At 34.7% G+C, this 21,623-nt stretch overlaps 1 protein-coding gene and 1 long non-coding RNA gene across 2 annotated transcripts in view; one reads left to right on the forward strand and one right to left on the reverse strand.

The window, feature by feature from the left end:
• The first annotated feature begins 4,035 nt into the window (after positions 1-4,035).
• Positions 4,036-4,812, forward strand: LOC128655725 (uncharacterized). The gene is made up of 3 exons (XR_008401891.1): positions 4,036-4,302; positions 4,389-4,445; positions 4,753-4,812. It is a non-coding gene; the product is annotated as an uncharacterized LOC128655725 (long non-coding RNA).
• A 13,469-nt stretch (positions 4,813-18,281) lies between these two features.
• SYNDIG1 (synapse differentiation inducing 1) overlaps positions 18,282-21,623 on the reverse strand; it is a 661,334-nt gene continuing 657,992 nt past the window's right edge. Inside the window, exon 4 of the mRNA XM_053711979.1 lies at positions 18,282-18,759. Coding sequence (XP_053567954.1) covers positions 18,601-18,759 — 159 coding nt within the window. The 3' untranslated portion in view covers positions 18,282-18,600. The remainder of the gene's footprint in view (positions 18,760-21,623) is intronic.

Below are 21,623 nucleotides of genomic sequence, written 5' to 3' on the forward strand. Positions count from 1 at the left end.
TTAGGAATAAAATTTATTTTACAGGCAACTTTGTAATTATTTTAACCAGGTACAATAGCTATTAAATAGTTAAGAACTATTTAATAGTTACCTAGTTAAAATAATAACACAATTACCTGTAAAATAAATCCTAACCTAAGTTACAATTAAACCTAACACTACACTATCAATAAATTAATTAAATAAAATACCTATAATTATCTACAATTAAACCTACCACTACACTATCAATAAATAATCGGAATTAAGGTAGGAATATTCTGATTGGCTGATGGAATCAGCCAATCAGAATCAAGTTCAATCCGATTGGCTGATTCGATCAGCCAATCAGATTGAGCTTGCATTCTATTGGCTGTTCTGATCAGCCAATAGAATGCGAGCTCAATCTGATTGGCTGATTGGATCAGCCAATCGGATTGATCTTGATTGGCTGATTCCATCAGCCAATCAGAATATTCCTACCTTAATTCCGATTGGCTGATAGAATCCTATCAGCCAATCGGAATTCGAGGGACGCCATCTTGGATGACGTCCCTTAAAGGAACCGTCATTCGGCTAGTAGGCGTCGGGAGAAGAGGATGTTCCGCGTTGGAGGTCTGCAAGATGGATCCGGAAGAAAGAAGATTGAAGATGCCGTTGATAGAAGACTTCATCCGGATCATGGACCTCTTCAGCTCCCGCTTGGATGAAGACTTCATCCGGATCATGGACCTCTTCAGCTCCCGCTTGGATGAAGACTTCAGCCGGATCATGGACCTCTTCAGCCCTCCGCTTGAGCTTGGATCAGGACATCGGAGGAGCTCTTCAGGACGGATCGGTGAACCTGGTAGGGTGAAGACAAGGTAGGAAGATCTTCAGGGGCTTAGTGTTAGGTTTATTTAAGGGGGGTTTGGGTTAGATTAGGGGTATGTGGGTGGTGGGTTGTAATGTTGGGGGGGGATATTGTATGTTTTTTTTTACAGGCAAAAGAGCTGAATTTCTTGGGGCATGCCCCGCAAAGGGTCCTGTTCAGGGCTGGTAAGGTAAAAGAGCTTTGAAATGTAGTCATTTAGAATAGGGTAGGGCATTTTTTTATTTTGGGGGTCTTTGTTATTTTATTAGGGGGCTTAGAGTAGGTGTAATTAGTTTAAAATTGTTGTAATATTTTTCTTATGTTTGTAAATATTTTTTTATTTTTTGTAACTTAGTTCTTTTTTATTTTTTGTACTTTAGATAGTTTATTTCATTGTAGTTATTTTTATGTATTGTATTTAATTTATTTATTGATAGTGTAGTGGTAGGTTTAATTGTAGATAATTATAGGTATTTTATTTAATTAATTTATTGATAGTGTAGTGTTAGGTTTAATTGTAACTTAGGTTAGGATTTATTTTACAGGTAATTTTGTTATTATTTTAACTAGGTAACTATTAAATAGTTCTTAACTATTAAATAGCTATTGTACCTGGTTAAAATAATTACAAAGTTGCCTGTAAAATAAATATTAATCCTAAAATAGCTACAATGTAATTATTCGTTATATTGTAGCTATATTAGGGTTTATTTTACAGGTAAGTATTTAGCTTTAAATAGGAATAATTTATTTAATAAGAGTTAATTAATTTCGTTAGATTAAAATTATATTTAATTTAGGGGGGTGTTAGTGTTAGGGTTAGACTTAGCTTTAGGGGTTAATACATTTATTAGAATAGCGGTGAGCTCCGGTCAGCAGATTAGGGGTTAATAATTGAAGTTAGGTGTTGGCGATGTTAGGGAGGGCAGATTAGGGGTTAATACTATTTATTATAGGGTTAGTGAGGCGGATTAGGGGTTAATAACTTTATTATAGTAGCGGTGCGGTCCGCTCGGCAGATTAGGGGTTAATAAGTGTAGGCAGGTGGAGGCGACGTTGTGGGGGGCAGATTAGGGGTTAATAAATATAATATAGGGGTCGGCGGTGTTAGGGGCAGCAGATTAGGGGTACATAGCTATAATGTAGGTGGCGGCGCTTTGCGGTCGGCAGATTAGGGGTTAATTATTGTAGGTAGCTGGCGGCGACGTTGTGGGGGGCAGATTAGGGGTTAATAAATATAATACAGGGGTCGGCGGTGTTAGGGGCAGCAGATTAGGGGTACATAAGTATAACGTAGGTGGCGGTCGGCAGATTAGGGGTTAAAAAAATGTAATCGAGTGGCGGCGATGTGGGGGGCCTCAGTTTAGGGGTACATAGGTAGTTTATGGGTGTTAGTGTACTTTAGAGTACAGTAGTTAAGAGCTTTATAAACCGGCGTTAGCCCAGAAAGCTCTTAACTACTGACTTTTTTCCTGCGGCTGGAGTTTTATCATTAGATGTCTAACGCTCACTTCAGACACGACTCTAAATACCGGAGTTAGAAAGATCCCATTGAAAAGATAGGATACGCAATTAACGTAAGGGGATCTGCGGTATGGAAAAGTCGCGGCTGAAAAGTGAGCGTTAGACCCTATTTTGAGTGACTCCAAATACCGGAGTTAGCCTAAAACCAGCGTTAGGAGCCTCTAACGCTGGTTTTCACGGCTAACGCCAAACTCCAAATCTAGGCCTATGGGCGCCATGTACTAAGGCGTAAATTTTTTCGCACAGACCATATCGAAATAACCCGCCGGCATTCGCACCATGCGGATGGCACTTCGTTACATGAATGTACTAAAAACCAAGCCGTAAAATTTCGCGTCTATTGTGTGTCGAAGACAATCGGATTATTGATAACTTTGAAGCTTCGTTCGGCGCGAAAGAGCAAAGTTAAGAAGCAGTCTGCGACCTGATTGGTTTAGTTCTTTACCCACGTGACGATCTAGGTGTCATAATCGCCAGACAAGCGGCAACGTCTGGCTGCTGACATGTATAAGAATGTGCATTTTCCCAGAAATCTTAGAATATTGTTTATTTACTTTTCGGTATTCACTTTGACAAGATGGCTTGCTCCGGAGATTCTGCTACTTCTAAGAAGACTCGCAACCCTAACTTCTCGCATCAACAGAATGTTGTACTTGTTGATCTAGTACTCGAATATTATGACAATATTTATGGTAGTCGAGTCAAGCAAACCCCAGGCGCTCGTAAGAAGATTATTTGGGAGAAAATTAGTGACGCAGTGAGTGCTCAAGGACCCACTAAAAAAGATATTGAGTCCTGCAAAAAAAGGTTCAACGATATCAAGCGTCAAACTAAATCCAAAATTGCCAAAGAAAAGCAATATGCCCGAGGTACTGGAGGCGGACAACCTTATGTTGCAGATTTGACAGACTTTGAAAGAAAAGTTTTACAGAGGCTTGGCACGGAGGTCATTGAGGGCATAACCGATGACTGTGATAGCGATATTCGTGGTAATTATAAGTTATAAATTAATATTTATATTGTTTTCTTGTCTGCTCCAAAATTGTTTCTCTTACGTTCATGTTTTACAAAATTGGATTCTGTTAACGGAATCTTGATTGTACAATTTCTGCTTTACTGTTCCTTTAAAATAGATTTATGATTTACATAACTTCTCTCTGTATCTATTTTTTTAAAGTTCCAGTGAACGAAAAAGGAAAGCATTCATGATGGAGCATGAAAAACATTTTAAATTATCTAATATGCTCAATTTTTTTTCATATTGCTTAATGTATTTTAAAAAAATAAGGCCTACATGGCACAGTAAAATGAAACCCAAATTTTTTATTTTGAAAGGGCATGCAATTTTAACCCACCTTTAATTTTGTTTTTTCATTATCTAAATTGCTTTATTTTCTATATATTCTTTGTTGAATAACATATATTGATATTAGAAATACTCGCTAGCTGTTATTTCTTCAACAAAGGAGAACTAACGAATGAAGCAAATTAGATAATAGTAGTTAATTGTAATTTCTTTTTTATTGTATTCTCTATTGGAAACATTTGAGAAAGATGTTTTTAGAGACCTTTTAATTTGTGTATATTAAAGCAAGATACAAATCATAGTTAGAAAATGTTATAATGGGAGTACATTTAACTATTAATTAGCATTTCATAAATTGCACATAAACTTTTAATTTTATTGATTGTATTAATTTAAATTTGTATTTACTAACTCCTAGGTGGTTCAGTTAGAGCGTCAACCTCTGCATCTGTCCATACCCCATCTACCTCTTCATCAGAGAGACCACGTCCTTCAACTTCTCAGCCTCAGAACGTAAGACAACAACAACATGGGCAATATTTACGGTCAACTACAAATACCAGCCACAGCCTATCGTCTGCAGATACTATTCCAGATGTAAGGAGCAGTACACCAGATACAGCTGTTGGAAGAAGCTCTGGTATGTATCTTTAAACCACTTATATATACACCTTCTAAATTTTTGTTTATAAATTAGATATTAATGTTTAATTTTAATTTTTACAGCCGATGTTGGACGTCTCTTCAGAGCCATGGTGACCGAATCAGCACCACTTTTTGATGGTAAGTTACTTTTTTAAAGTAAATATTGGATGAGAAGACAAATAATTATGTTAGAAACTAAATTGAACCATTTAAACTTTGATAGTTATTCAAACTGTAATACTGTGAGATTGATGTATTTTATATAAAAACAGTTGTAGTAAGGAAGGTATTTAATCTTATTGTAAGATTCCAACATGAAAGTATAACATGACACTATAAATTTCTCTTGTATATTAACCCCTCTAACCATTAATGTTTGAATAAATTTCGATCTGCATCTTTTTTTTTGGAAATTAATGCTAATTTTTTTTTATTTTTTTTTTAGATATCGCCGAGGAGGACGATTCATCAAGAGAGGTGATTCTGAATCTTGTTCCAGTTCCAGCACCAGAGGGTAGATCACCAGAAAGTGGAAGCCTGACTCCTGACCTAACACAGATGGCACAAGATCAGGATTTGGACATACATGAGCCTGTTATAAACCCCCCGTAGTGATGAGTAAAATACTAATTCACCACCTGTTCATGGAGTTCAAGCACAGGGAATTGAACTATTGGAACAACCACAAGCTATTGTCCAAGAGCAGGCACCTTTGGAAGATGCAGGTCTTAACGAAATGTTAAATCTTGCCAGAGGATATAGAGCAGACAGTAGACAGGTCCAGGAAATTTTGTCTGGACATTTAGAAAGATTTGACACTTATAACCAGCAACGGTTGGAACTGGACCGTGAAATCTTTAACTGGCAAAGAGAAATGGACAGGGAAAGGAACCTACATATAAACAGGGCCTTGACAATAGCTGAAGACAACATGCGAATGGCTCAAAATACTATGCAAACTTTGTTAGAATTGATTAGAGATAGACATCAGAGCCAAGAGTCGTCAGATCCAAAAAGACCACAGTTTAATTAGTGCATTGTTATGGACAATTTTAAAGTTATTACTATTGTTTTGTTGTTGACAAAGAATATATTGTTATTTTTACATAGTTTTATTAAAGTTTATCTTGTTTGTATTTAATTTTCTTGTTTATTTTTTAAATTTATTTAAAATCAGGTTTAAAATGTATTGTACACACAGACAAATGTAAGTAAAACAATTATAATTTTTATTACATCCAAAATATTAACAAAATTGAATCAAAATGGCATTATAGAAAGTAGTGCTCACGGCCAATACAGTATTTTTTGGGGTTTTGAATAAACTTTTTAACATACCAAAAAATGACAATTTTGGTGGCCTCAAAAAAAAACCCCAAAAAAAACAAAAAAACTTTTTTTTATTTAAAATGCAATCATTGATTATCTGTTTTCCACTACATAAGTATTGTAGAGATTCTGAACCTGTGTATTTAAATTCATTATAGTATCCATTATTTGTTTAATATCTTCACAGACAGAGGATTGAACTTGTGATACAACTGGTACACTGGAATCTAGAGAAGGGACAAAAATTAGAAAAAAAATTAAGGATTATGAGAACATGTTTAAAATAAAAACAGATTATTTATAAGCAGGTAACAAAATTGTATTACCATTTTGGTTAGAGGCGGTATTATCCATAGATCTACTTGTCTGTGTAGATTTAGAAACCATAGATGTGTCCCAGTCGTTATCAATATCAGAAATATTGGTTGAGTTTTTCTCACTACTTGCATCTGGAATATATATTTAGAAATGGAGGTATATATTTTGGTATTGATTTGACTATAAGCTATAATATAGTAAATCAAAAAAATTATAAACAATTACCTAGTTGAATTGAGGGTGAAGTTAATGACATCCTTTCAGGAGCATTATTTGCTTCATTGTCACTATCTATGAAAGATTAATAAAGAATTCTATATAAAAAATTGTAAGTAGAAAAATGGTAATGGTACAAAATATAAGAAAAATACCTTCTGTAGAAGATATTTGTATTATTCTTGTGAACCTTGTTTTCTTCTTTTTCTGCAAACTTTTATTGGTTTCTGTAAATAACACAACAAGCTAATCATGATTAAATTTAACAGTTGTATAACTATAGATATGTAAACCATGGTTCTATTGTACCTTGAGGTGTATGAACGACAGTTAGGCGCCTGACACCTCCTATATGTGGGGACAATTGTCTGTCAAGCAAAGACAGTGGCAAGGGTGGGGATCTAGCCTCACTTCTAGGTGTCAAATTTAGAATAGGCCTTACATAACGTGGAGGAGGAGCACCACAAATATTTTCTTTCTTCTTATCTGAAATAGAAAATTTGTACATATGTTTGTTTAAAGTTTCTTAGTTTTAAAATGTGTTATTTAATAAAGTTTTCAATTTTCGTGTGTTAGAATGTTTATAGTGTTTCCATTTGTTTTAAATTAAAATGGACATGAAAGTGATATGGTACACCTATTTATTCTTTCAGTTCTCATATTGATGATGAACTTTGCATAGAATTTATAATGTAAAAAAATAACAAAATTATATAGCAGTAAGAAACAGTATGGACATGAAAGTGATCACTATGGTACACTGAAACCTAATTATAATTTCAGATCTCATATTGAGGATGGACTTTGCATAGAATTTATAATTTAAAAGAATAAAAAAAATAATATACCATTAAGAAACATTATGGACATGAAAGTGATCAATATGGTACACTGAAACCTACTTATAATTTCAGTTCTCATATTGATGATGAACTTTGCATAGAATTTATCATTTAAAAGAATAACAATTTTATAAACTTACATGTCCTTAAAAGGCTCGTAATAGATTGGTAATATAGTGGTTCTCGACGTTTAACATCACTGTATCGTCTCAAACATTGACGCCTGGTCCTTTTAATTTTTGATACACGATACATTCTGCGTATCATTTCATAGATAGTTTTGTCCCTTTCATCTTGAATGACCCCCCGGACACCCCCTAAGCGTTTGGGAAAATATCTATCCATTACATACGCTAGAATTATCATTTCCCCAGATGTGAAAGGTGCAATTCTCTTCATCCTCCCTGGTCCCATAGCAAATTTCTAGATGGGTGTGTCAAATCCCAAAATGTTCTCAATATCGCGTTATTCACTGTCTCTATGCAACATTATTGTATATTTGCTAAATTGTGAGAATTCTTTGGATACAATTATAAAAAAGTTGTATTATTTATTGCCATTCTCAAGTAATGATAAATGTAAATGAAGTTTGATATATATATTTTATTGTGTAATAGACTTATCAATAGTGTAGTGTAGTTTTTTTTGTTATGTAGGACAGTCATATAATTATAGATCTTTATGATTATTTGGTTTATATAGTTATTGTGCAATATGTTGGTTTTAAATAAAAATTAAAGTTTTATTAAAAAACAATATCCAATGTGACCGTTTATTATAATTTGTTAACTTATAAAAATAAAAACAAATACAAAATCACACAAGTATATGATGAAAAAAAAAAGATTTTATTCAGAAAGTGAAAATTTAGTTTTTTATTCAAAAGACCAAAAAATAGAAGTCCTGTGATTACAATCTTTTGATGAAATCAATCCTTAAAATAGTTCTCTGCGACAAAATTTTTGGCATTAATAGCCTGTCTTGTTGGTGCATCATTACAGATGACCTCAGGGAAGTTCTCAAATGATATATCATCTTCATCAATTTCAATTCCTCTTCTTATTGCAATGTGATGCAGAATGCAGCATACAAGAATAATTTTTGCAACCTTCTCAGGAGCATACTGCATGACACCACCTGAGTGGTCAAGACAACGAAAGCGCATTTTTAACAATCCAAATGCTCTCTCGATGATTCCTCTGGTGGATCTGTGTGTCTCGTTGAATTTCACCTCACATCTTCTTCGAGGATTGTTATAGGGTGTGAATAACCATTCTCTACTGAAATAACCAGCGTCCCCTATGAAAAAAATTAAAAAGGATTAACATTTCAAAGATGATAAAGACGATAATTTCAATGAAAATTAACTATTTTTTTAGTTAAATCTATCATAACAATGCATGAATTTAAACTACGTTTGACAATTATAATAATACTGTAACATAACATCCCTAAAATATAATTACCTAACAGCCATCCTTCAGGCATCTCTCCCTCCTCAAACTTCCGATATAACCCAGACTGACGCAAGATATACGAATCATGGCAGGATCCAGGGAAGTTGGAACGGACACTGATTATTTTCATGTTATGGTCACACACCATCTGAACATTGAGGGAATGGTACTGTTTTCTGTTCCTGAAAACTTCCTCACGTTCTCTGGATGGTTTGACTGCAACATGGGTGCAATCGATGGCTCCAAGTACATTGGGCATTCCGGCCATTCTATAAAAATTAGACTTCACAGATTGCCACTCTTCTGGAGTCGATGGAAGGCACACGTACCTTGGAAAGACGACCATCAAAGCATCAATAACTTTGGTTAGGTGCCTCGAAAAAGCAGACTGGCTGATGCCAATTATAACGCTAGACACAGCTTGGAATGAACCGGTGGCAAAAAAGTGTAAGGCTGCCAACAGTTTTAATAGTCCGGGTATGGCTTGTGAACGCGCTGTCATTGGTTCAAGGTATTCTGCTATTTCATTGTAAAGTTGCATAATAGCTTCTCTGTCCAAACGGAATCTCTGGATAATCTCTCGATCAGAAATGCTTTCCAAACCCATACGTGGAAGGAAAACTCTAGGGACTCTAATTCTTCTACCTCTCCTTCTCTGCAAGTTGTTAACCGGTGCCTGTATAGCCCTTCTTCCTCGTAATTGAATTAATCGGAAAAGAAACATGTGTAAAACTGTCTCCATCTTCATTCACTGATCCAAAAACCAATAATGCTACAATAGTAGTCTAGTCCTTTCACTTAAGTACTTCTACCTGGCGTCAGGTTGATACCCCCTATAGTTTTCTATTGTATTCGCTACCTAAATGGTCGCGAAGCAAATCACGCGAAGTTACAGTGAAAGTTGGAGCGGGCGGATTAGTTGTAACATTCATAATTTCCGATTACAGCGAATTTACGTGCGATCGAACATGTAGTAAGTGGAAAAAGGCTTCGGAACGATGAGTTGAGTAAAATTACGATCGCTGATGAAAAATAGTGGTTTTTCGAGCAGATCGCAGATTGATACATACGAGAAGCAGATCGTGAGCAAATTTTCGAGCAGATCGCAGATTGATACATACGAGAAGCAGATCGTGAGCAAAATTGGACGGTCACTTCGAAGCTTAGTACATGGCGCCCTATGTGTTTAGCCCTGAGTCTATGAAACACATTTTCATGAATGTAGCCCTTCAAATAATTATGAGCCTTTAATATCTCAAAATATTTTTTTTACACATTAACTACATAGTAGTGATTTAATTCACATTGTGCAAGACAAACAGAAAGATTGTAATTCTACCTGTTCCGCAGGTAGAACTACCTTCTCTAATCTGTTGTGCATCTCCCTTCCATCCAGCAGTCATATAGCTACACTTTGTATGCATGTACTGTATGTAGTAATGTGGGGAAATAATTGAACTCCTTTTGAGCCAGTAATACATACAGAGAGTAACAGCAACAGACACCCTTGCGAGTATTACTTGCATTCATACAGAGCAAAGATTTAAAGGGACGGTCAACACCAAAATTGTTATTGTTTGAAAAGATAGATAATGCCTTTATTACCTATCCACCAGCTTTGCACAACCACAACCAACATTGTTATAGTAATATACTTTATAACATTTAAAAATCAAAATTTCTGCCTGTTGCTTTTCACAACAGGAGACTGCTAGTTCATGTGGGTCATATAGATAACATTGTGCTCACGCCCGTGAAGTTGTGCACAATACAGCACTAATTGGCTAAAATGCAAGTCAATAGATGATAAACAAAAATCATGTTGATTAGGGGTCTGTTGGCTGTGCAAAACATGGGAATGGCTAAAAATGGGATTATCAATCTTTAACCTCTTTTAAAATCTTAATACGCAATTACATAGAGTGGTCATTTAACCCCTTAAGGACAAGGCCATTTTCAATTTCTTTCCCTTAAGGACCAGGGCTATTTTTACATTTCTGCTGTGTTTGTGTTTAGCTGTAATTTTCCTCTTACTCATTTACTGTACCCACACATATTATATACCGTTTTTCTCACCATTAAATGGACTTTCTAAAGATACCATTATTTTCATCATATCTTATAATTTCTATAAAAATCTTTTATAAAATATGAGGAAAAAATGGAAAAAAACACACTTTTTCTAACTTTGACCCCCAAAATATGTTACACATCTACAACCAACAAAAAACTCCCATGCTAAATAGTTTCTAAATTTTGTCCTGAGTTTAGAAATACCCAATATTTACATGTTCTTTTCTTTTTTTGCAAGTTATAGGGCAATAAGTACAAGTAGCACTTTTCTATTTCAAAACCACTTTTTTTCAAAATTAGCGCTAGTAACATTGGGACACTGATATCTTTCAGAAATCCCTGAATATCCCTTGACATGTATATATTTTTTTTAGAAGACATCCCAAAGTATTGATCTAGGCCCATTTTGCTATATTTCATGCCACCATTTCACTGCCAAATGAGATCAAATAAAAAAAAATGTTCACTTTTTCACAATTTTTTTTCACAAAATTTTAGGTTTCTCACTGAAATTATTTACAAATAGGTTGTGCAATTATGGCACAAATGGTTGTAAAAGTTTTTCTGGGATCCCCTTTGTTCAGAAATAGCAGACATATATGGCTTTGGCGTTGTTTCTTGGTAATTAGAAGGACGATAAATGCAGCTGTGCACCACACGTGTATTATGCCCAGCAGTGAAGGGGTTAATTAGGGAGCTTGTAGGGTTAATTTTAGCTTTAGTGTAGTGTAGTAGACAACCCAAAGTATTGATCTAGGCCCATTTTGGTATATTTCATGCCACCATTTCCCCGCCAAATGCGATCAAATAAAAAAAAAGTTCACTTTTTCACAATTTTTTTCACAAACTTTAGGTTTCTCACTGAAATTATTTACAAACAGCTTGTGCAATTATGGCACAAATGGTTGTAAATGCTTCTCTGAGATCCCCTTTGTTCGGAAATAGCAGAGATATATGGCTTTGGCGTTTCTTTTTGGCAATTAGAAGGCCGCTAAATACCGCTGCGCATCACGCGTGAATTATGTCTAGCAGTGAAGGGGTTAATTAGGTAGCTTATAGGGAGCTTGCAGGGTTAATTTTAGCTTTAATGTAGAGATCAGCCTCCCACCTGACACATCATGCCCCCTGATCCCTCCCAAACAGCTCTCTTCCCTCCCCCACCCCACAATTGTCCCCGCCATCTTAAGTACTGGCAGAAAGTCTGCCAGTACTAAAATAAAATGTATTTTTAAAACAGCCCCCAACCTCCCTGATCCCCCCCAAACAGCTCTCTATATCTCCCCCTCTACCTTATTGGCAGCCATCTTGGGTACAGTACCCAGTTTACTAAAAAAAAAACTGCTTTTTTATATATAATTTTTTTCTGTAGTGTAGCTTCCCCCCAGCCATGAAGTGATTTAACTGTATTGTTCTAAACACAGAGAGCAGCATTTTAACTCTTTTTGTGCCTGAAAAAAACATAAAGTAGTTTTACCTTCATAAAGGTACTTACCTTCTTTTCCTTATTTTTTCTTTAATCTTATCTCTGTTTTTTGCCTCACATATTACACTTAACACACATCTTCACTTCATTGTGTAGTAACACACATAGAGCATTTATTTCAGCCCTATTGATGCAGTAGCACACATATAACAAGAAGTGGTTCAAAACATTTTAAGTTCTTAACACAGAGATCCGACGTGATGCAGAGAAAGCCGGCAAAATATTCAAAGCAGCTGACATCAGTGTTTAAAGACAACATCACAGAGAGACATTTGACTATATATTGCAATGGGTGGCGATGCTGGTGAAATATTCCAAACATCATAAAGGATTCCTTTAAAATATATCACCAAACCTAATAAACATGCCTATTAACCAATACACTGACAACCCCTTACACTACTTAATCCCCTAACCACCAATACCCCACCACAGACTGCACTACTGAACTCCAAACTGACAATACCTCACTGCAAACTACCCCTACACTGCTTAACCCCCTAACTACCAATACCACACTGCAAACTACCCCTACTCTACTTAACACCCTAACCACCAATACTCCATCTTTAATAAAACTTAGCCCTGACAAGGGAATTTGTCAGGGATTGCCCTGATGTAATCACCGCCCCTTTGCTTTAAAAAAACAAAAACTCTATACTAAAAAACCTAAGTTAAAAAAGCCCTATCCTAAAATTAAATAAACAGTTAAGACAGATAGAAGGAGTGGCCACAGTTCCTACACGACAGAGAGAGGATCTTGAAAGTCACGTGAGTCAGAGTGGGCCAGTGGTGTACATTGATCACGGTAACATTGGTATCATTGATAAGAGAGTCCCGGACAAGCAAAGGTATGATTGCGGCTGGGGCAGGAGCAACTCTTCCTGGCAGCATGGAGATCCCAGTGTCTTGAATAGCCACAAGTGGCAGCCTGGATGACATGTCACGTGAGATGGTGAGAATATCAATATTATTTGTTTAGAACTGATGAAGGAACTGTTTACATTTATTTGGTATATGTATGCTGATGTATGGTATATGTATGCTGATATGTATGTATTATTTAGTTAAACTTGAGCCCTTCATTATTTAGTTAAACTTTGTTTGCTTAAAAAAGGGAAGAAAAGTAGATTAGGCAAACCCAAGGTATGTTCATATGCCACTGTATAGATCACTAGTTAGGCCTCATCTTAAGTATTGTGTGCAGTTCTGGAGGCCATATCTCCAGAAGGATATAAACAAACTGGAATCTGTTAAAAGGTGGGTTACTAAAATGGTACATGGTTTATAAAAATAAAACTTACCAGGGAAGGCTCAATGACCTAAATATGTATAGCTTAGAGGAGAGAGGAAATATTTGGCAGACTTGTAGGGCCTTTGTTTTTTTTCTGTCCTATGTTTCTCTTATAGGGGCAGACTGAGCATGTGTAAAGTGCTCTCAGACAGAGCAAATATTGAAAAATGCCCTTAGATCTCAATAATATTTCCCAAAATGTTTGTTCATTATAAGCTTTTTTTATTAGAATTTTAAATAAACTCCCTCCTCCTAAAAAAATAGTAACCAAACTGTTTACAATAGCCTTTTATTTTATTTTCTCCAAAAAAACTTAAGGGGTGCTACCCTTACTGCCCCTATTGAGGATCCTCCACTGCTTCATAGCAACAACTCTTTAGTTATCATTAGCAGTTTTCATGTGATTAAAATATGTTTACATTATATTAAAATCATGTACAAAAAAATAATGGCACCCATATTCATTTTTATGTATGAATAGTGTATATATAGAAAATAAATTAGATCACTATAAAGAGCTTCAGTTAATCCTTTAAATCACCATGGACTGATTTGTCCAGAATAACTGAAAATTCCTGTTTACATCTTAAATCTTCAAAAGTCATGGAAACCATATATCCTTTGCAGAGTACTCCAGTTGAACAAATCCCCTTGAAAAAGTCTGCCCGTGAGCAGAGGAAACGCGTTGGGTAAAGGGACTGCTATATGCAATTGATCTATTACCGCTCTGTGAGACAAGGAGAAGTGTAACTCCAGGTGCTGCTGGTCGGCGTCCAGGTGATCCTTTCTGGTAACTACTACAGGTGGTCTTCTCATCAGCCAGTGGGCTAAGTGCTAGTTTTTATCCTTTATCTTGTAAGTGTGCCATTTTACGTGGAGCTGTGTGTTATGAATAAAACGATGCTGTGAATCGCGGATGCGTTGTGTTTTCTTTTTTTCTCCTTTGCAGAAATGCAACTATTTTAGAAGAAGAAGCTGTCCAAAGATAATGGTTAATTTTGATGATTTTTTTCTGATTCATCTCTATAATTGTTCTTCTAAATGTCAACATATATAACTAGCCAGTATATATGGAAGTGATATAGAAAGTTTTATTTATTAGATCTAGTATTTTTATTCCAGTGCAAGGACACGTGTTTCTTGCTTGTCGTCTTTTTAAATAATATTGATAAAAGCTTAAAATGTTTTGCAACCAAAGTTTGGACTTCATTTTTAATAGCATGCTACAGTTATAAAGCCAGTAAGAGGCTATATTGCTAGTTTCATTTCCTCTATGTGTGTATATTCATATTTTATCATTACCATGGAAAGAGAAAGAGCACAAACCATGGAAAGAGAAAGAGCACATGCAGTCTCTTTTTTTTTCCCTATGGCAAGGAACTAACACCACAATTGCATTGAGTATAATTTCTCTGGTGACTAGGGATGCCAAATGTGTTTATATCCGAATTTGAATGTAAGAAGGAATGTTATTGTAGAAATTTGTTTTACATAATAGAATGTTGATAAGAACGAATATTCTTAAAAATTCGATTTTTGAATGATGTTTACAGTTTTCAAATGTCACATTTGAATTTGAATATTACATTTATAAAACACAATTGTAGACTAGAAACACTATTTTGAATTTGAATGTCACATTCGAATCGAATATCACATTCGAATCGAATATCACATTCGAATCGAATATCACATTTAAAACACAGTATTAGACTAGAAATACTATTTCAAATTCGAATATTACATTTATTAAACACAGTTGTAGACTAGAAATACTATTTCAATTTTGAATGTCACATTCAAATTCGAATATTACATTTCGAAATTGAATGAATACATAGCTAAACATTCTATTATATCGAACGAATATTTTTGAATTTTATTGAAAAATTTGAAAATGAAAATTCGAACATAGAATGTTAGAATGTTATATAAACATTCGAAATTCGATTCGAACGAACTAATGTATCAAAATTCATTTTAAATTTCAAATTTTTAGAAACATTCGCCCATCCCTACTGGTGACACAGTCTCTGAGTGGCTTTACAGGAACTGATGCATTAATCTTGCAACATATAACTTACTACATTTCTTTCTAAAAACTATAGTATATAAATTCAAATTGTAGACATTTGTGATTTTTTAGCCAACATTTCATGACTACTAGAGAGTGCTATAGTTAGTGGTTTGGTAGAGTGGTAGTCTTAAGAGATGTTAGGGTTAACTATTTTGATTATCACACACTCTTTATTTAAAGGGATGTAAAACCCAAAATGTTTCCTTCATATAGAGCATGCCATTTTAAACAACTTTCTAATTTATTTCTATTATCATTTTTTCCTTGTTCTCTTGGTATCTTTTCTTGAAAAACAGGGACCTATGCTTTTGGAGCGGCCCATTTTTGGAGCACTATACGGCAGCAGTTTTGCAAGAATCTTATCCATTTACAAGACCACTAGATGGCAGCACTATTTTTTGCCATTTAGTGATTTAGATACCTACCAAGGTATCTCTTCGACAAAGAATATCATGAGAATGAATCTAATTTGAAAATAGAAGTAGCAATTAGTTCTCTGAAAATTAACCAGAGGTCAGACCACTGGTTGATTTAAAAAATGTACCCCAATTGTCCCAAAATGAAGTTGAGTGTTTCTTTTTAAAATAAAAAAGAGCATCTTTATTTTATTAAATAATTCCTGCACAAATCAGTTTTAAGGGGTTAGAGTGAGTGGATGTGGGGTGCAATTCCCTTTACATTGCTGTCTATGGGTAACTGTGTTATTCCTATAAATATATATGTATATGCGTATATACATATCTATTTATGTGTTAATATTTGTATATACACATATAAACACATAAATATGTATGTATATACGCATATACATATATATTTAAAATTTGCTGCACTAGGTTCTCTGTCATGCAAATAGCATAGTAGTGAACGCAAAGCTTCCCTGCAATACGAATGCAAGGTTGCGTTCGCTTAACTAGTAATATCAGTACACATTTGTGCACGCCGGTATTTAACAGAGGAGCTCAACTATCATGCTCGCAATTTTGTGCCCCACTCATAATCTGGCTCTTAATATTTGCTGATCAAAGAAAGCAAAACATATTTAGCAAAAGAGTAACAAAAGTGATGTGCAAATGACACCTGACTATTTTTTTTTTAATCGTAACACATTCATTTTCTTTTAAGTCTCATGTAAATTACAATTTTGTGAATATTTCTGCAGAATTTTCACACACACACTCATACTCACACACACACACGTATACACATACACACACATGCACACACACACTCACATATATTCATACACACATTCATACACACACCTATACACATACACACACAGACACACACACACTCACATACATACACATACACATTCATACACACACTCACACACACGTATACACATACACACACACAAACACACTCACATACACACACTCACACACACATATACACATACACTCACATGCACACATACACACACACAGGTATACACATACACATACACTCACACACACGTATACACATACACACACACAAACACACTCACATACATACACACATACACACACTCACACACACGTATACACATACACTCACATGCACACATTCATACACACAGGTATACACATACACATACACTCACACACACGTATACACATACACTCACACACATACACACACACACACAAATTCATACACACACTCACACACATGTATACACATTCATACACACACGTATACACATACACACACACACTCACATACATATACATATACATTAATACACACACACTCTCACATACATACACATACACATTCATACACACACTCACATACATACATACTCACACACACACACGTATACACATACACACACATGCACACACACACTCACATACATTCATACATACATACATACACACATTCATACACACACGTATATACACACACAAACACACACTCACATACATACACATACACATTCATACGCACACTCACACACACGTATACACATACACAAACACACTCACATACACACACACATACACACACTCACACACACGTATACACATACACTCACATACATACACACATACACACATGTATACACATACACACACACTCACACACATGTATACACTCAAATACATACACACACACACACACATACACATTCTAAGCTATTAGAATTATCATTATATTTGTTTGGAAATATAATTACTATACTTGAACCCTATACTATTAATAAATATAAATATAATTATATAAATATAATTACTATACTTGAACCCTATAGTGCTATAGTATTCTGCATGATAACATATTTTGTAAATCTTAACAATACATAGTGTAATGCTTGTGCTATTCCAATGCCCATCATTTTCAAATCTGCTGCTTTACACATTAAAAAAATAATAATTAGGAAGTATTTTTAATTTATAAAAAAAAAAGTATAAATTACATTAATTACAATTAAATTCACTGTAACCATTCTTGAATAACACCAAATCACAGTAAACATTTCCGAAATTAACAATTGATGGTGAGATTTTATTTCACTTTTTGTTTTTGAAACAATATTCTGATATGTGTCTAAAGAAGACTTGGTAGCTCGTTACAATTGTTTCCAGTCTCATAAGAAAAATACTAAAGCGCACAAAATGTTCTTTTTTTTCTTTTCTTAGCTGGAATAAAGGCTATTTATGCAATGGGCGATAAGGCATCGGAACACATTTGAAGAATAAGGGCAAAAAATGTCATGCTACGTTATAAAATGAAACACTTTTTTATTATACAATTCCTGGGGCATAATTTAATTGATTCTTTCACCCCATGAGAATGATTTATGTATTGCTCTGTTTCTAAGATTTACAAGATAGAAATGCTGGTTTACAATGATGTTCATGAGTCGTATCAATCTACTGTGTAATCTGAAGTCATAACTAGCAAATGGAGACACTTAGTGGCTATACTCTGGTGGCACCAACTGATTGTTCTCATAAAAAAATATTTATGGCAATCTTCTACTTGTCTGGTTAGCACAATGTTAGATCAAACGATGAATAAATAAAGCTTATCATGTAAAACTGTACATCCAAGGATGATTTTGAAAAACATGAAAATAATGATCTGTACATTAACTTTCTTATCGGTGTCTTTTTCACAACAACTACAGGTCCACGTAGTTTCATTTTTCAAGTTTGCAGAGTTGAGTCACTGGCAATCTTGCAATGTCAGTCATACAATTTTTATGGTTCATAAATGATTGTTTTTAGAAAGGTAGGCTATAAGGGCCACAGCTACGCCAACATATATCCCTGTTCCAATTGTGATGGACAGAACAGCTAGGAAGAGGGCTCTCCGAGAACTGGAACTTGCTTGATGAAAGTCTCCTTTTGCCACTGCTTTGTTTGTCTGAAATTAGCAAGAAACAGGAGGAGAAAATTAGATAAGTGACAATAAAAAAAAGCAATGCCAGTATACTAACCGCCATTCTTTATTATCTATTTTACCTATTCGACTGGCAAAACAAGCAAGAATTAATATAATCATAAGTTGGGTCCTGCGAGAAGAGTTAAGTTTATAATATATATTTAAGTATTGACACAAATGCACAAGAAACAAAACATTTCCTCTCTTTATAGTAATTCTGAAGCTATAATTTGCCTCCCCCTGGTGATGTTCATTATGTCAAACATCATGCTACACTTTCTTACCCAGTAAAACCTTCATTATGTAATAGCAACATGAAAATTGGTTAAAAAGTTTATGGAGTGTTTGCAATTTCCTTTAAGTGAGCAGCAGATTAAGTAATTCCTGCCATTTTGTGTATTTGAATAATTCGTAAAAGATTCACTCCAGTTATGCAAGACACAAACTACAAAATCATCTCATGAGGCAAAGGACTTAATATATTCTCATTTCAGTGGCCCTTGGTATAATAAATAGACTTACCACATTTTGACCAAGCAATGACATTAAATCTTTTTTTATGCATGAATGGTAAGTTACTTATTACCAATCTTTAACAGGCACTAGTTCTGCTCTGGAAGTACAAGTTTATCAATTTTGTAATGTTTCAATATGTGCAAATAAAAAAATATGCTTGATTCTTCATATATGTGCACTAATTTTATTTTAATCAACATAGGTAATTAGGAATTTTTCAGAAAAGCCTTGGAATGTCTTAGTATCTAAATCTACACATCTAAACATAAGACTGTTAGCACTAATACATGAAAAGGAAATTACATCAAAGACTATAATGCATTCAATAAGATAACAATTAATTAATTAACAATTAAAGAGGCAGTCTACACCTTAATCATCTTAAAGTCTCACCTTAGATAAAGCTACACATAGCCTCTTGCACCCTTTCTATATCATGCAGCCGGAACAGTATAAAAGTTATTTTAAAATGAATAGTGTTTCTGGCCAGTTTGAAATGGCTGCCAAGCTCAGCCCACTGATGACATCACAATCTGGGCTACATCTAGGCACTCTGCTGAATATCGACAGTCTGTTGAATTTAACTAGTGAGCCTTTTGTGATTGGATGCCATATGCAGCAAAGATCATGATGCCATCAGTGGACTGAGCTTGGCAGCCATTTTAGAGGCCAGAAACAATATTCATTTTAAAATAACTTTTTTACTATTCCTGCTGCATGATATAGAAAAGGTGCAGGAGGCTATTTGCTGCTTAATCTAAGGTAAGCCTTTAAGATGACCAAGGTGTAGACTGTCCCTTTAAGATGACTATTTTAGTAAATTAAAAAGAACTTCATCAGCACATTATAAGAAATGTTTCCTACATAGATGTGGCTTCACCTAATATTAAATAGACAGAAAAGTCCAAAAAGAAAATGCTGTAATTTGATAGAGTGTTTTGTTTTTACACTATTGCTTGCATATAACGTTCTAAACCTCTGCAAAATAGTTAAAATAAGCTCCACACCAGCAATGCACTATTGGAGATTAGAATCTGTTGAACAAGAGGCTTTGGGTGTATCAACCAATCACCAGCTATCTATCAGTAGTGCATTGCTGTTTCTGAGCCTACTTATATATATTTTTCGACAAAGGGTATCAAGAGGATAAAGTAAATTTGATAATACAATTAGACGGAAAAAGTATCTTAATAGTGCATGCTCCATATGAAACATAAAATTTTAATTTTGGCTTTCATGTCTTCATGTCAATTATCTGTTTGACATTTTGGTTTTGATAAATTAGTAATGCAAAAAACATATGAGAGTTATTTTTATATATAGGATTTTAAGGTAGTTCATATTAGGAATGTTTTAAACTCTCCACTTTACAGGCTCTATTAAACGGAAACCTAGCTAAGCATGCACGCTTTACAGATCTTAGATATTTTGATTGCAAGTGTGATTTGATTGCATTTGTGTGTGGAATTGATAGATCTATTAAAATTATTTCTTTAAAAACAAATTACCACAAACAACAGCAGACCCTGTATGTCCGCTACCCAGAGTTATCTTTACACACTCGCTTGGGCGTGGCCAATCAAGTAAGAAAATGGCCTGCCAATCACCCCGAGAGAGTGTTGTTTTTTTTTTTGTTTTTGTTTTTTTTTTTTTAAATGTTATTTTTATTGAGTTTCTATACTACACACATAAAATTATACATACAACAAAAATGACAACAACAAAAGCGAAAACAAATTAATAAGCATTTCTCCAAAATTGGTCAAAAACCATACTATTCTTTAGAAATTTACCTTACTTCCTATTGGCTATCTAAGCCATACAAAGTCTACTAACTCACTACAACAGAAGACAAAACACCAGCCCTGACTAGACGCATATTACATAATTTTATTGTCTGGGTCTCCTGACTGATTCTTATGGCTTCTTTTATTCAGACAGACCCATTGAATCAAGGGAGAGAAAAAAAAAAAAAAAGAATGGAAAACAGGAATAATCAGTCCACTCTCTCTCTCCCCCCCTCTACCCCTCCATTTCCGATATCGTTCTAGCATCGTCGCCCCATACGCTGGGAAAATTACCGGCCAATATTTGTGACTGGACATATACTGTGTCCTTAAATGGTTTGACCAACATAATTTGGGTCTCTATAGGAAACGATAAAATAAATCTTTTCCATTGCTTAAAAAACGCAGCTAATCGTCCATCTGACGGATTTATTAGTTTCATCTGATCATGTATGTATTGTATACTCAGAGCATTCTTAAGCAATTTCAAGTTAGGTGCAGTTTTAGCTTTCCATGCTCTCAATAACATATTGCGACCCAACA

The sequence above is a fragment of the Bombina bombina genome, chromosome 4 (genome assembly GCF_027579735.1).
Source record: "Bombina bombina isolate aBomBom1 chromosome 4, aBomBom1.pri, whole genome shotgun sequence".
NCBI lineage: Eukaryota > Metazoa > Chordata > Amphibia > Anura > Bombinatoridae > Bombina > Bombina bombina.